General features: G+C 38.9%; 1 protein-coding gene across 1 annotated transcript; it reads left to right on the forward strand.

The window, feature by feature from the left end:
* Positions 1-9,868: 9,868 nt before the first annotated feature.
* LOC141439969 (uncharacterized) lies at positions 9,869-11,451 on the forward strand. Its single transcript, XM_074104430.1, has one exon. It carries the CDS (start codon positions 9,967-9,969, stop codon positions 11,449-11,451), a length of 1,485 nt encoding a protein of 494 aa, XP_073960531.1. The 5' UTR covers positions 9,869-9,966.
* Positions 11,452-12,473: the final 1,022 nt, after the last annotated feature.

The raw sequence follows: 12,473 nt of genomic DNA on the forward strand, positions 1-12,473 counted from the left end.
CTTTCTTCTCAGGAGCACGCGACTCGAGAACATGTCGAGCTAAACTCGGTTTAAGACTTGAGTTATTCGTTACAATATCATTTAATATAGTGTAAATCGATTCTACTCTCCATTCCGAGCATAACTACTTTCTGTTTTTCAGTCATTTAATTAACAACCTGTACATTTAAATTTTTTTTAGGTATATATTTTTTTCTTCTTACTTGTCAAACTCCAATGTCAGATATATGTATAAAATATATTAGTAAATGTAAAAGGTGTTAATTACATGACTTTAAATATAATAACTTGCACCATTTTGTGACGTGGTTAATTAGCTCCATAATGTCTATCGACTTTTAAAAGCACCTCAGCAATTCCTATCCAAGAAAAACATTAGGTGAGGGCCACAGCAGTCCGTAAAAATATCTGCGAACTTCTATCATTGGAATAATATTTGAAAACGTCCTCGTATGGGATGTTATTGAAAAGTTGAAGTGCCGCGATGTCTGGGAAATTTTATGTGGAGAAAATGTGCTCTTTACGTACCTACATACTTTGGAAACCTTAAATGGTTTTGCATCGAGTACCAGCAGACTACTATTTTGATTAAAATTTAAATAGGCAAACGTGACTAGAATGCAATTTTATATTCTACACACCTCTTGTTTTCGATTAGCTGTTGTAACTGCACTCAAAATTAAAATGAAAAAATTGTGTGCTTAAAGCTTTGTCTATTTTTAGGGTTCCGTAGCCAACCCTTATAGTTTCGTCAAGTACGTCTGTCTGTCTGTCCGTACTACGTCCGTATGTCACAGGCATTTTACTCGAAAACTATACAAGATGTATATCAATTAAATTTGGAGTACAGATGTCTTGTAAAAGCCGCTGTTTAGTTTTGTAGTTAAATTACAAAAATAAATATTTATAGGGGGGCACTCCATACACGTAACAGAAATTCGAAAAATATATATTTAACTCGCATCAACGTGTGGCACGCCCTTTTGAAAAGATATCAAGGTTTCTCAAAAAAATTTTTGATTAAGTGAAGATTTCTGGAAATAATCGCTCCCGAAGTAGCAAAAGTTGTGTGTCCCCCCCTCCCCCTCTATTTTGTAAACCGTTTGTCCAAAAAATATGCAAAAAATATAAAAAGGTAACGCTTAAAAAATACTTTCAACGAAAATTGGTTTCAACATGATCGGGTATACCGTTTTTGAGTTATTGCCGAAAGACTGCGCTTTTCAACAAAATGACGTAAGTGCCGTGAAGATAGGTACTTATTTTTTGTAATGGCTACGGAACCCTATTTTGGGCGTGTCCGACAGCCTCTTGGCCGGTTTTTACTGTATTGTTCGTACCTACACCATGCTTTTATGTACATATAATGTATTATATTATTTAAGTATGTATTTTATGTATTTTAAGTTATTGTTCTTTTAAGTATGTATGTATGGCGGACCGGGAGACGAGCTGTCAGTAGGCCTCCAACAAGATGGAGCGACGAACTGGTTAAGATCGCGGGATCGCGCTGGATGCGGAAAGCAGAAGACCGGTCTGAGTGGAGAGCCTTGGGATGTCCAGCAGTGGACGTCTTTCGGCTAACATGATGTTGATGATGTATTTTATCGATAAGTAAGGTTAAACATCCGAGTGCTTTCCAATTTTCCGAGATGAAAACTATCCTATGTCCTATTCTTCGGGACTCAAACCATCTAGGGCAGAAGTACCGTTTATGGCCATTTATTGATTAAAACGTTTGATATAAATTTATAGTAATAAATCATTATAAACTTTATTCGTTTTTGTATAAACTTTTGAAAACTCACTAAACATAAATATTATTTTAAAACCATAACTTTTTATGTATAAGCCCAAAACCGGTACTTCTGCCCTATATACCACTATATGCCCTATGAAACTCACTCTGTATCGGTCCCTAAGTGAATGTTCCTCTCATTCACTAAACGGTTGACTGATAGAGATTCCTAAAGGCTTATCCTATTGGCCTTTGTACATGTTCTTCAACGTTTGTCAGCTGTGTTTGCTTCTTTATTTTTGTACAATAAAGAGTTCACATACATAAAATACTTATTATATTATTAGGAGTGAAATACCAATCTACTTAGGTAAAGTCAAGGGCAAAGATATCGACACGGCCAAGTTAAGTGCATAAGTCGTGTATACATATTTTTGCAACTATGGCCGTGTCGATATCTTTGCCCTTGACTGTATGTGTCAAAAATATTCTAAATGACAAAAAATGTATAAGTGACTAATCAAAAACCTAGAAAATGGTCCGGTTAAGGGGCTACCCGAGTTTTTAATAAGCAGATCGAAGGTCATTGGGCATGGGATCCCGTTAAGTTCATGTTTTTAGCTCTTCTGAATTTATTAGTCGATAGGCTGGATATATAGACGAAATGCTTTGTTGTAAAATTATTATAGTATACCTTTGTTCTATATATTGGAGATCGTGTTTCAATAAACAGAAAAATGGCGTCTAACTGTTCGCGACAGTTGATGGCGAGCTTTACGAGCAATATTATTTTTATTGCGCTTAGTATACTTTGCAAATAACAAAATAAGCTTAGTGGAGGTTTACTCCGGCATTGGATTGATGTCATCTTAAACAGTTTTGAAGTTTGGCGATTTGATTATCCTTAAAATAAATAGGTATACCTAGTGCGGCAATAACGGTTGTTGAACTTGTTTCAGACTACGTCGGCAAATGAACGGCAAACTTCACATTAGTTGCCTATTGTATTAGTGTGCCTAAAAGCTATCTTTGCCTATTTCAGTATGTTTAGGTAAGTAATAGGCAGGGAGCGTAACTTTGGTGCCGATGACAGACGTATGACGTCAAATTATGATTGGTTATTTGGAGTATTTTTGTATTTTTTATTTCAACTCCAAATTTGTTACTTTACGGTATCCCGTGAAACCATATCGAAAATACAAACTGAGACATGGATGCACAGAAAAACCAGAAAAAGAGACCAGCGCTGGGATCGAACCCAGGTCCTCAGCAATCCGTGCTGCGTGCTATAACCCTACACCACGCTGGACAGAATTTAGACACGAATTTTCCTATGCATACATATCTCAGGTTGCTTATTTCTACTACGCTACTTATGCAGCAGCACTACGGTTGCGTAGTAGAAATAAGCAACTGAGATATGTATGCATAGGAAAAATTCGTGTCTAAATTCCTGTACAGCGGTGGTGTAGGGGTAGCACGCAGCACGGATTGCTGAGGACCTGGGTTCGATTCCCAGCGCTGGTCTCTTTTTCTGGTTTTTCTGTGCATCCATGTCTCAGTTTGTATTTTCGGTATGACGTCAAGCTAAAAACAGAGTGTTTTTATCCAGACCTCTTTAGTTTACTAATAAAATCAGTGTCAGATAGAACTCGCAGTCAAATGGATGGTTTTGGGATTTGGAATTGCCAGAAGTTTTACGTAAAGAACTAGATATTTTTAAAATCTTTGCCATCAATTAAAAACCAAATGTTTACCATGAAGAGTTTTGACCTTCAACAATACTTTGCTACACGTGCGGCTATGAGGATTATGACCAGTACAACGCCAATTTGTAACTGGCCGGAGATTCGAGTTATATTGCCCTGAGTGTACACGTGAAATTTATTTATGTAAATAAAAACGAATATTTTTTTGTTACAATAAGATTACCCAGTATAATATTTTATTCACATGGTATTTTAAATTCACATCACCACTAAATTAAAGAGTCATTAGCATCGTTGCAGTGTCGTATTTTTTTTTTAAAAACATCCTATGTGACTTCACGTCATAATGACGTCACCCGCACCAAAGTAACGCTCACTGGTAATAGGTATTGTATTGTGTAGGTAGTGTAAATTATTATATTTTCGTTATATATCACAATATTACTTGTACAGCGGCAGTTTCAAATTCGAAGCAGTTATAACTCGGAAGTAACTAGTACTTGATTAGACTCTGTCAGTCATAATTTGAGTCATAAATATATGCGCCTAGGGGGGTGTCACTCAATTCCATGTCAGATTAACATGCACTGTTTTACCTTGTAAGTGACAGGGATGTTCAAGTAAATAATTAATTGATTTGACATTACTTTGGACTTCCCATTATAAAGAATTACTAATTTAACTTGCTGCTCCGCTAAAACATTTATTTTTTGTTTGGCGGAGAAGCTGGGGCGGGTAAATTAGTGTAGTTCTTTGATATTATGCAAGTACGCGTGTACAATATAACATTATTGTATTATGTACATATAATAGTACAAATAATCTTCATTTAAAGCCATAATAATATTTTAAATGTGAAGGTGTGTGTGTTTGTATGTTTGTCCTTCTTTCACGCCGCAACGGAGCAACGGATCGACGTGATTTTTGACATAGAGATAGACCATGGGCCGGAGAGTGACATAGGCTACCTTATGTCCCGGAAAAATGTACAGTTCTCGAGGTAACAGCGCGCGATAACCGAATTCCACGCGGACGAAGTCGCGGGCAAAAGCTAGTGAGGTATAAATAGAATGGTACAAACAATATTTTTTCTTTATTATGTCGTTAGATATAATTGTGGAATCGCAAAATTAATACAATTTAAAGACTAAAGATAAATCCTGACTAAATAAAACAAATATGTCAAATTAAATAGAATAACAAATTAATCAAACCACAAATAATCAAAAGAAACCAAACAATGTCAAAGAAAATTTTAAAATTATTATTTATAATCTATATAATACAATAATAATTTATTAAAAACAGTTATACAATAAAAATAAAAAAATAAAAATGTCAAATGTGTGTTTATTATGTTAATTTATACTTACAACTAAAAGAATATTTTTCCCTAATGCACTGCATGGGTCTCGCTAAAATCACTGAACTACGAGTAATGTCATTCACTTTAAGGAGTCCGGAATATTTCATATTATTTGCTCCTATTAAAGCTTTGTTAAAGCATTTTTTGCAGACGAGGCTTGCTAAATAATTTTCATGCAGGCTTGGCGTTGACGGACTATTAGTCTTTCCGATCAGACAGTAAACAAATTCGAAAAATACACTTCTATTAAATATGCATTGATCCTTCTGACCGTATGCTTCCTTTGTTTCGAGGATTACGTCTTTCATGCGAGGTCATTGATCTATTATCATCGGCTTAACTTCTTAACCTTTTTGAGGAAGGCGTGGAACAAAAGGTTTTTCCTTATGTTTCAGATTTACGCAAAGTACCTACTGCGCTTATATACATAAATACGAGTACATTAAGCACGCGTTATGTACTTGAATACGTTTATGATTTTGTATACGTATCGAGCTTTCACTATAAATAGGCTCAGAATTGCTCAGAGAGCTATGGAGAGAGTTATGCTTGGAGTTTCTCTGCGAGATCGAAGCAGACATGAGGAGATAAGTGGTAATGGACTTATAGCACGGAGAACGGATTGCAAGCACAGCGTAGGACGTCTACCAACGAAATGGACGGATGGTCTGGTTAGCTGCAGTTTCATGGTGAATTCAGGCCGCTTCTAGCCGAAACAACTGGAGGTCTATGAGGCCTATGGCCAACAGTGGACGTCCTATGTTTAATCCACCGTAAAATTTTCTCACAATAAGCATCAATGAGTGAGTTGGTTTAAGTTGTACCTACGACGTAGTATGTCTACTCTAAGCTAGTACAAAAATCTCAATTCCAAAATCCCTCTCGCGATATCTATTTGCGACAGTATTTTAAGCCAGTTTCATGAACAAAGCATAACTCCGCTGAAGTATGAATAATGCGGTAAACAGGACGTGAAGAGCAATGACCTGTGACCAAACTGACGTTTTGTACCGCTAAAGGGTGAAATGAGACGTCGTCGGTGTCTGATACAGAATAAATGACATTTCCTTGTGTGTTTTCCGGGGTGTAATTTTTCATCGGTTTTGTTGTAACCGCGCGTGGTTTGTAGCTATTCTACTAAAATTAAAACTAAGAACATTTAATTTTGTTTGTACTCAATCATTCAATAACATCTCAACTAATTCGGATGAAATGTAGTAAGAAGATTGTTTAATTCTTGGTGATTGAAATTGCACAGTTGCCACGGGATTGCGACAAAGGGACGGAATCATTCCAGGCGAAATCGCAGGCAATAGCTTAGCTAGTTAGTCATATTTTACTGTATAAGCAGGTGCATATCGATATTTTTTTATACATTGAGAGAGAAGAAAACGAGCAAGCGGGTCATCTGATGGGAAATGATCACCACTGTCCTGCCCATGAGTCAAAAGTCAAAGTCAAAATATCTTTATTCAATTTAGGCTATAACAAGCACTTATGAATGTCAAAAAAAAATATACCACCGGTTCGGAAAAACCCCTGCTGAGAAGAATCCGGCAAGAAACTCAACGAGGCATATATTTTTTTTTAAACAGATTTACAATATTATTAAATGATATGTATACATCACAAGTATTTAACACAACTTCATTTTTGACACAGTACCAACTACTCAAGAACTACTGAGAGTACCAACTACTCAAGGAGAGTCATGGATCTCAATTAATATACTTTCCCAAAATGTCGTAATTATTTTTTTTGTTTTTTTTTTCAACTTCTAACGAAAGAGTTGTAAGTAACACTAGGTAATATAGTGACCCTATACTGCATACATTTTGCTTAGGAGTACTATAAAGTACGGAAAGTATTCCGTAGTACGTATTCCAAGTACGGAATACTTGGTGTGCGAGTCCACCCGCACTTGGCCATTTTTTTTCAAAGTTGCACTCTTACAAAGCTGGATCACGAGCATGTCAAAAATAGCACACTTCAAAATCTTAAAATGTTTCATATCAAGTACACCCCAGACCTAAAGTATAAAAACAAGCATTTCAAAAGTAAATAACTAAAATTATCTTTCATATACTTAATTGTAAATTCAAAATTTCGTAGAAGGTCGATTTGTAACTTCTCCCAATTTTTTTATTACTTATTAATAATATAATTATTCGGACGTTTTAATACCTACTTTGAGTGTAGTTTTAATCTTTTGAGGCTGTCTAAAGTGAGTTTTGGAAACATGAAATATTACTTCTCCCAATTTTTTTTTTTTTTTACGACGTTAATAAACTTTATTATTTATTTATAACACATATACAAAATTTTAAAAAATAAAACTACTATCTAATCTACTTACTATTTACAAAACTTATACTAAATAGAAAATGTCTTCAAGGCTGCTGCTTTGGGGGCCGTTCCTAGGAGGCTGGCAGCATTACCTCTCTGGATAGCTAGGCTGATGCGTTGTGCAAGGTAAGCACCAGCCCGCCGATCCCTTGAGGTATCTACCAGCCTAGAAGATATCTGGCGGAAGAGCTGTTTTGCCTCTGGCCCCCAAGGCACCAAAGTTTCTACACCAAAGGCGTAAATATACAAGCCTCACCAAGGGCTGCGTATTTACGCCGTTTGTTGCTCTCAGCGGAGGCCGCCGCTGCACCCGCCTGGCCAGATGTTGCATGGATATGAGAGGGTGCCAACGTGTCGACGCACGTGGCATCCCATACTAGCGGTCTGCCACGACTCCACGGAATGAGGGTCATTCCGTCAGGTCGCTTGCCGTCGTCACGAGACATACCCGTTGGTTCAAGTATGGCCGGAACGTTGACTGTAACGAGCCCCGACGGATGATGTCATTGATACTGGCATGGCGGGAGAAGCGGCCAGCACTGCGCTGGCAAGAAAGGCCATGATGGTCATACTGATCGACCCTGACACCACATTGCATTGGTGCGACTCGTTCGTTTTAAGGCCGAGTCTAAGACAACTGGCTAGACAAAGGGTTGTGTGATCTAAAACTGTCCCAATGTTCATCGAGGGAAGTGCTTGCAGCCAGTACCCTGACTCAGGTTCGCCCACTGCCAAAAGACGAGCGCGGTCTGTACTGTTCGGTGAAGTCTCTAAAAGCTGTTTTTGTTTGCTGCTGCAAATCGGCTCGTCCCAGGCTCTTTGTATTTTATGAGAGAGAGGGCAAGGAATATCTCCATTGGGAGAAGTATTGGACCATGCCGCCCTGGCCTCGGCTAAGTGCGTGACCTCAACATCACCAAGTGACGGGTTAATGATTTTTCCAAAAAGGTCACGTGTACTGTAGCCAGAGGACAGAAAGGCCGGTAGAGCAACACTAGAAATGCTTCTTACTCCTAGGCCACCAAAACGATCGGGAGGGTGCTTGAGTCCAGCTCCGTTCATCAAAAGACAATTTAGAATTTCCGAAAGGTTTTACGAATAGTTCATCCAAAAGGTTTCAATTTTGATTCATGTTGCCAAAAAGGGCAGCAGCGAAGAAAATACATGAATTTGGAACAAAAAGACAATAACGCGTTATAACTAATAATTTTAAAAATCTTAATGACATTATAAGTGTTTTTAAACAGACCAAAGCGGATGAGCGCCCGGTGTTTGTGGCTAAGGACCTCGAAAAGCTACCTCCGGTAACGTTTGACCATGTTGATGTCACTCGACTTCTAAAAGATCTCCTAATATTACAGCAGGACGTGAAAACAATCAAGGAAAATTATGTTGATTCTGAGCAAATAACAGTGGTAAAAAATGATTTGGAAAACTTAAAGAAAGCGTCCCTAGTTAATAATTACAACTGTAACATAAATCTTAGGAGAGGCGCATACCAATTTGAGTCTTATGACAGTGGACCAATGGGTTTAGTTCAGCACAACCCTAAGTTCTCCCGGCCGTTAACCTTAGAAACAGCTGAGCGCGAGGTACCCGAAAACGTGGTGCAATCGCGCTCGCCGCAGCCGACTACCCCCAAGCCTAAAAATATATCCGACGGTGCATCGATACGAAATCCGTCTCCGTCGCTCATCCAAGAGATAGATAATGCTCTCTCACCAAATTCTGATAAAGTATTGTCACATGTCGAGCGACCGTTTTTGAATGTAGATACAAACATGCAGGTCAACGAACCGGAGCGGCGGTTGGCTATGTTCGGAGATTCAACAGGAAAAACGCTAGCTGATATTCTTGCTGAGGGTGGCACGTGGAAGACTGAAGCGCCAAACGAGGAATGGGTCGAGGTTCAAAAGCGCAGATCGAAAAACCGCTTTATAGGCAAAAAGGGAAATGCAGTTACTCATACTGAGGATAAATTTAAGGCCGCAGACATCAAAGTACCGCTATTTATCAATAATGTAGATAAATTCACTACAATTGACAACATTAGGCAATACATACTGAAAAAAACGAATGTAACGGTCACATTGGAACTAATGAGCATGAAAAGGGATAAGGGCTATAATGCTTTTAAGGTGTTAGTACCCAGGCACAAATTGTCAGTTTTTATGGACAGCACCCTATGGCCTGATGGTATTTCTTTTAGACGTTTTATAATTTTGGAAAAAACGGCAGAGATAGTCAATATAATACATAAAAATGAGTACCTCAGACATAACTTGTACATTTGCGAGCTTTAACTGTAAATCTCTTACAAGATCAACTGAGTGCATAAGAAAATTATGTACAACTTCTGACGTCATAGCTCTGCAGGAGACGTGGCTTCTACCGCACGACATTCCATTGCTGGGAACAATAGATGTAGAATTTGGTTTCACCGGGAAATCTGCAGTCGACACGTCGAAGGGCATTTTGCGAGGGCGACCTTTCGGAGGAGTTGCTCTACTTTGGAAAAAGAGTTTGTTCCATTCAGTGTCTGTAGTGCCTTGTACAAGTGATCGCCTGGCGGCGATTAAAGTGGACATCTCGGACCGTTCTGTTTTGTTTTTCTCGGTTTATATGCCAGTTAACTCGGCCGACAATCTGGTTGAATTCACAGAGTGCTTAAGTGAAATGTCTGCGATAATAGACACTGCGGAGGTGGAGTCAGTTTTCATTTTGGGCGATTTTAATGCCCATCCTGGTGAACTTTTTTGCGGTGAGCTCCTAGACTTTGCACTGAGCAATGTTGGAGGTGTGCGGATATGGAAATGTTGGGCGCTTCTTCGGACACTTATACTTTTGTCAGTGATGCTCATCAGGACTGCAGGCGTTGGTTAGATCACTGTTTGGTAACTGAGTCGGCTTGGCAAAGTGTAGCGGAGATTAGTGTTTTGCATGACATATTTTGGTCAGATCATCTGCCACTTATTATTAAATGTAACTTAGAGTGTATTAAACCGAAGTTGGGGTTAGGTAGTGACTACAGTATTAACACAATTGCTTGGGGCGAAAGAGACACTTATCAAATAAGTAATTATAAAGATTTTTGTGATCTTAAGTTGAAAAGTATAGAGGTTCCGACAGTGTGTAAAGATTGCTGTGATAATATATGTAGAGATTTGAGTCATAGGATTGCAATAGACATGTTGTATGATCAAATTATACAAACTTTAAGGGAAGCTTCAATGTGTAGTTATAGTGTAAAAAAACATAGAAAACGTTATATAACAGGTTGGAACAAACATGTAAAAGATGCTCACGGGGAGGCAAGGCTTGGGTTTCAGGAGTGGATACTGAACGGTAAACCATCTGAAGGTCCATTTTTCACGCGTATGATCGAAACCCGCAAGATTTTTAAATCACGACTAAAGTGGTGTCAAAACAATCAGCAACAATTAAAAATGGACATTATTGCATCCCACCACTCCGCGAAAAATTTTGCCCAATTTTGGAAACAAACAAACTGTCTCAATCCAAAGCCGACTCTCCCTGTTAGCGTAGAGGGAAAAAGTGCCCCCTCTGAAATTGCCAACCTTTTCAAGAAGCATTTTCAGGTACTTTCGCCGTTGGGTCGATCGGAGCGCGTGTCCAGTGCTGGGTCCGTCGCGCTCACCGTGCGATTCGATGCTCGTGACGTTGCTGATGTTATTACTCATATGAAGCGCGGCAAGTCGCCGGGGCATGACGGGCTCAGCATTGAGCACTTGCTACACGCTGGGGGACATCTACCACGAGTTTTGGCAATTCTATTTAATTTGTGTGTTAGTCACTCCTATCTGCCTCTTAATTTAATGAAAACTATTGTCGTACCTATTATTAAGAATAAGACCGGGATTGTGTCCGATATTCAAAATTATAGACCGATTTCGCTCGCAACCGTAGTTGCTAAAGTGTTGGACAGCTTGCTCGATAAACATCTAGAGAGGCACATCATTCTTGATGACGCACAGTTCGGGTTTCAAGCCGGGCTTTCTACAGAGTCAGCAATTTTATGTTTGAAAAGCACTGTTCAATATTACACCACAAGAAACACGCCAGTATACGCCTGCTTCCTCGACTTATCTAAAGCATTTGACCTCGTTGCATATGATATCCTATGGAACATGATGGTGTGCGACACCGGGTTGCCGGCGGAGTTGATAGAGTTTTTAAGTTCTGGTACAGTAACCAAGTCAACACGGTCAGATGGGCAGGTGTGCAGTCGGATGAGTATAGGTTGGAGTGTGGTGTCAGGCAGGGTGGTTTGACCTCACCCAGATTGTTTAATTTGTATGTAAACAAGCTGATTAGAGAGCTCAGTGCCACTAAAATCGGATGCTCTATCGATGGCAAAACAATCAACAACATCAGTTATGCAGACGATATGGTGTTGCTGAGTCCTTCTATTAGTGCGCTTCAAAAGTTATTGGATGTGTGTGAACGGTATGCGGTGGCCCATGGACTGAAATATAACGCCAAAAAAGTGAATTACTTGTATTTAAAGCTGGCAAGAAACAAACACAGATTGTGCCCCCCCTTACTTTATGCGGTGTTACTTTAAGGACAACAAACACTTTTAAGTATCTCGGTCACTGGGTCACCGATGACCTAAGTGATAATTTAGATATGGAGAGAGAACGTAGGGCGTTGGCGGTCAGGGGAATATGTTGGCCCGCAGGTTTGCCAAGTGTAATAAGGAAGTTAAAATTACCTTATTCAAGTCCTATTGCCAGTCGTTTTACACGTGCAGCCTGTGGACGCGTACACGCAGCGGTCTTACAACGCCCTACGTATACAGTACAATAATGCTTTTAGAATGTTGTTGGGGTTTCCGCGATTTTGTAGTGCCTCTGGTATGTTTGCGGAGTCTCATACCGATGATTTTTTTGCGATCATCCGGAGAGAGCTGCGTCGCTTATACAGAGGCTTAATCATGCGAGCAACGGCATTCTGAAGGTATTAAACACAAAAATAGATGGACCAATACCGAGCCACTGGAACAAACTACATTCTGTGGTTGTTCCAGTGACACGGCATGGTAGGGCGTAGAAATTAAGTATTAAGTAAAGAAATTAATTCATTAATTATTGTGTTATAACTCAATTCATTTCGATTTAATTCAATTCTTTTATTGCTTGTAATCAATGTAAGTACAGATTTAACTAACACTTAGCTAATAAGTTCTTACTAAAACAATTATGTATGAGTCACTAAGTTACTCGAATTAAATGAATTATTATTTTATATTATTATTATAACAAGGCCATGTGGATTTATCAGGCTAAGGCCG

This window comes from Choristoneura fumiferana, chromosome 21, assembly GCF_025370935.1.
Source record: "Choristoneura fumiferana chromosome 21, NRCan_CFum_1, whole genome shotgun sequence".
Taxonomy (NCBI): Eukaryota; Metazoa; Arthropoda; class Insecta; order Lepidoptera; family Tortricidae; genus Choristoneura; species Choristoneura fumiferana.

Coding starts and splice junctions, on each gene's coding strand:
- LOC141439969 (XM_074104430.1), top strand. CDS start 9,967: ATGGAAATGTTGGGCGCTTCTTCGGACACTTATACTTTTGTCAGTGAT.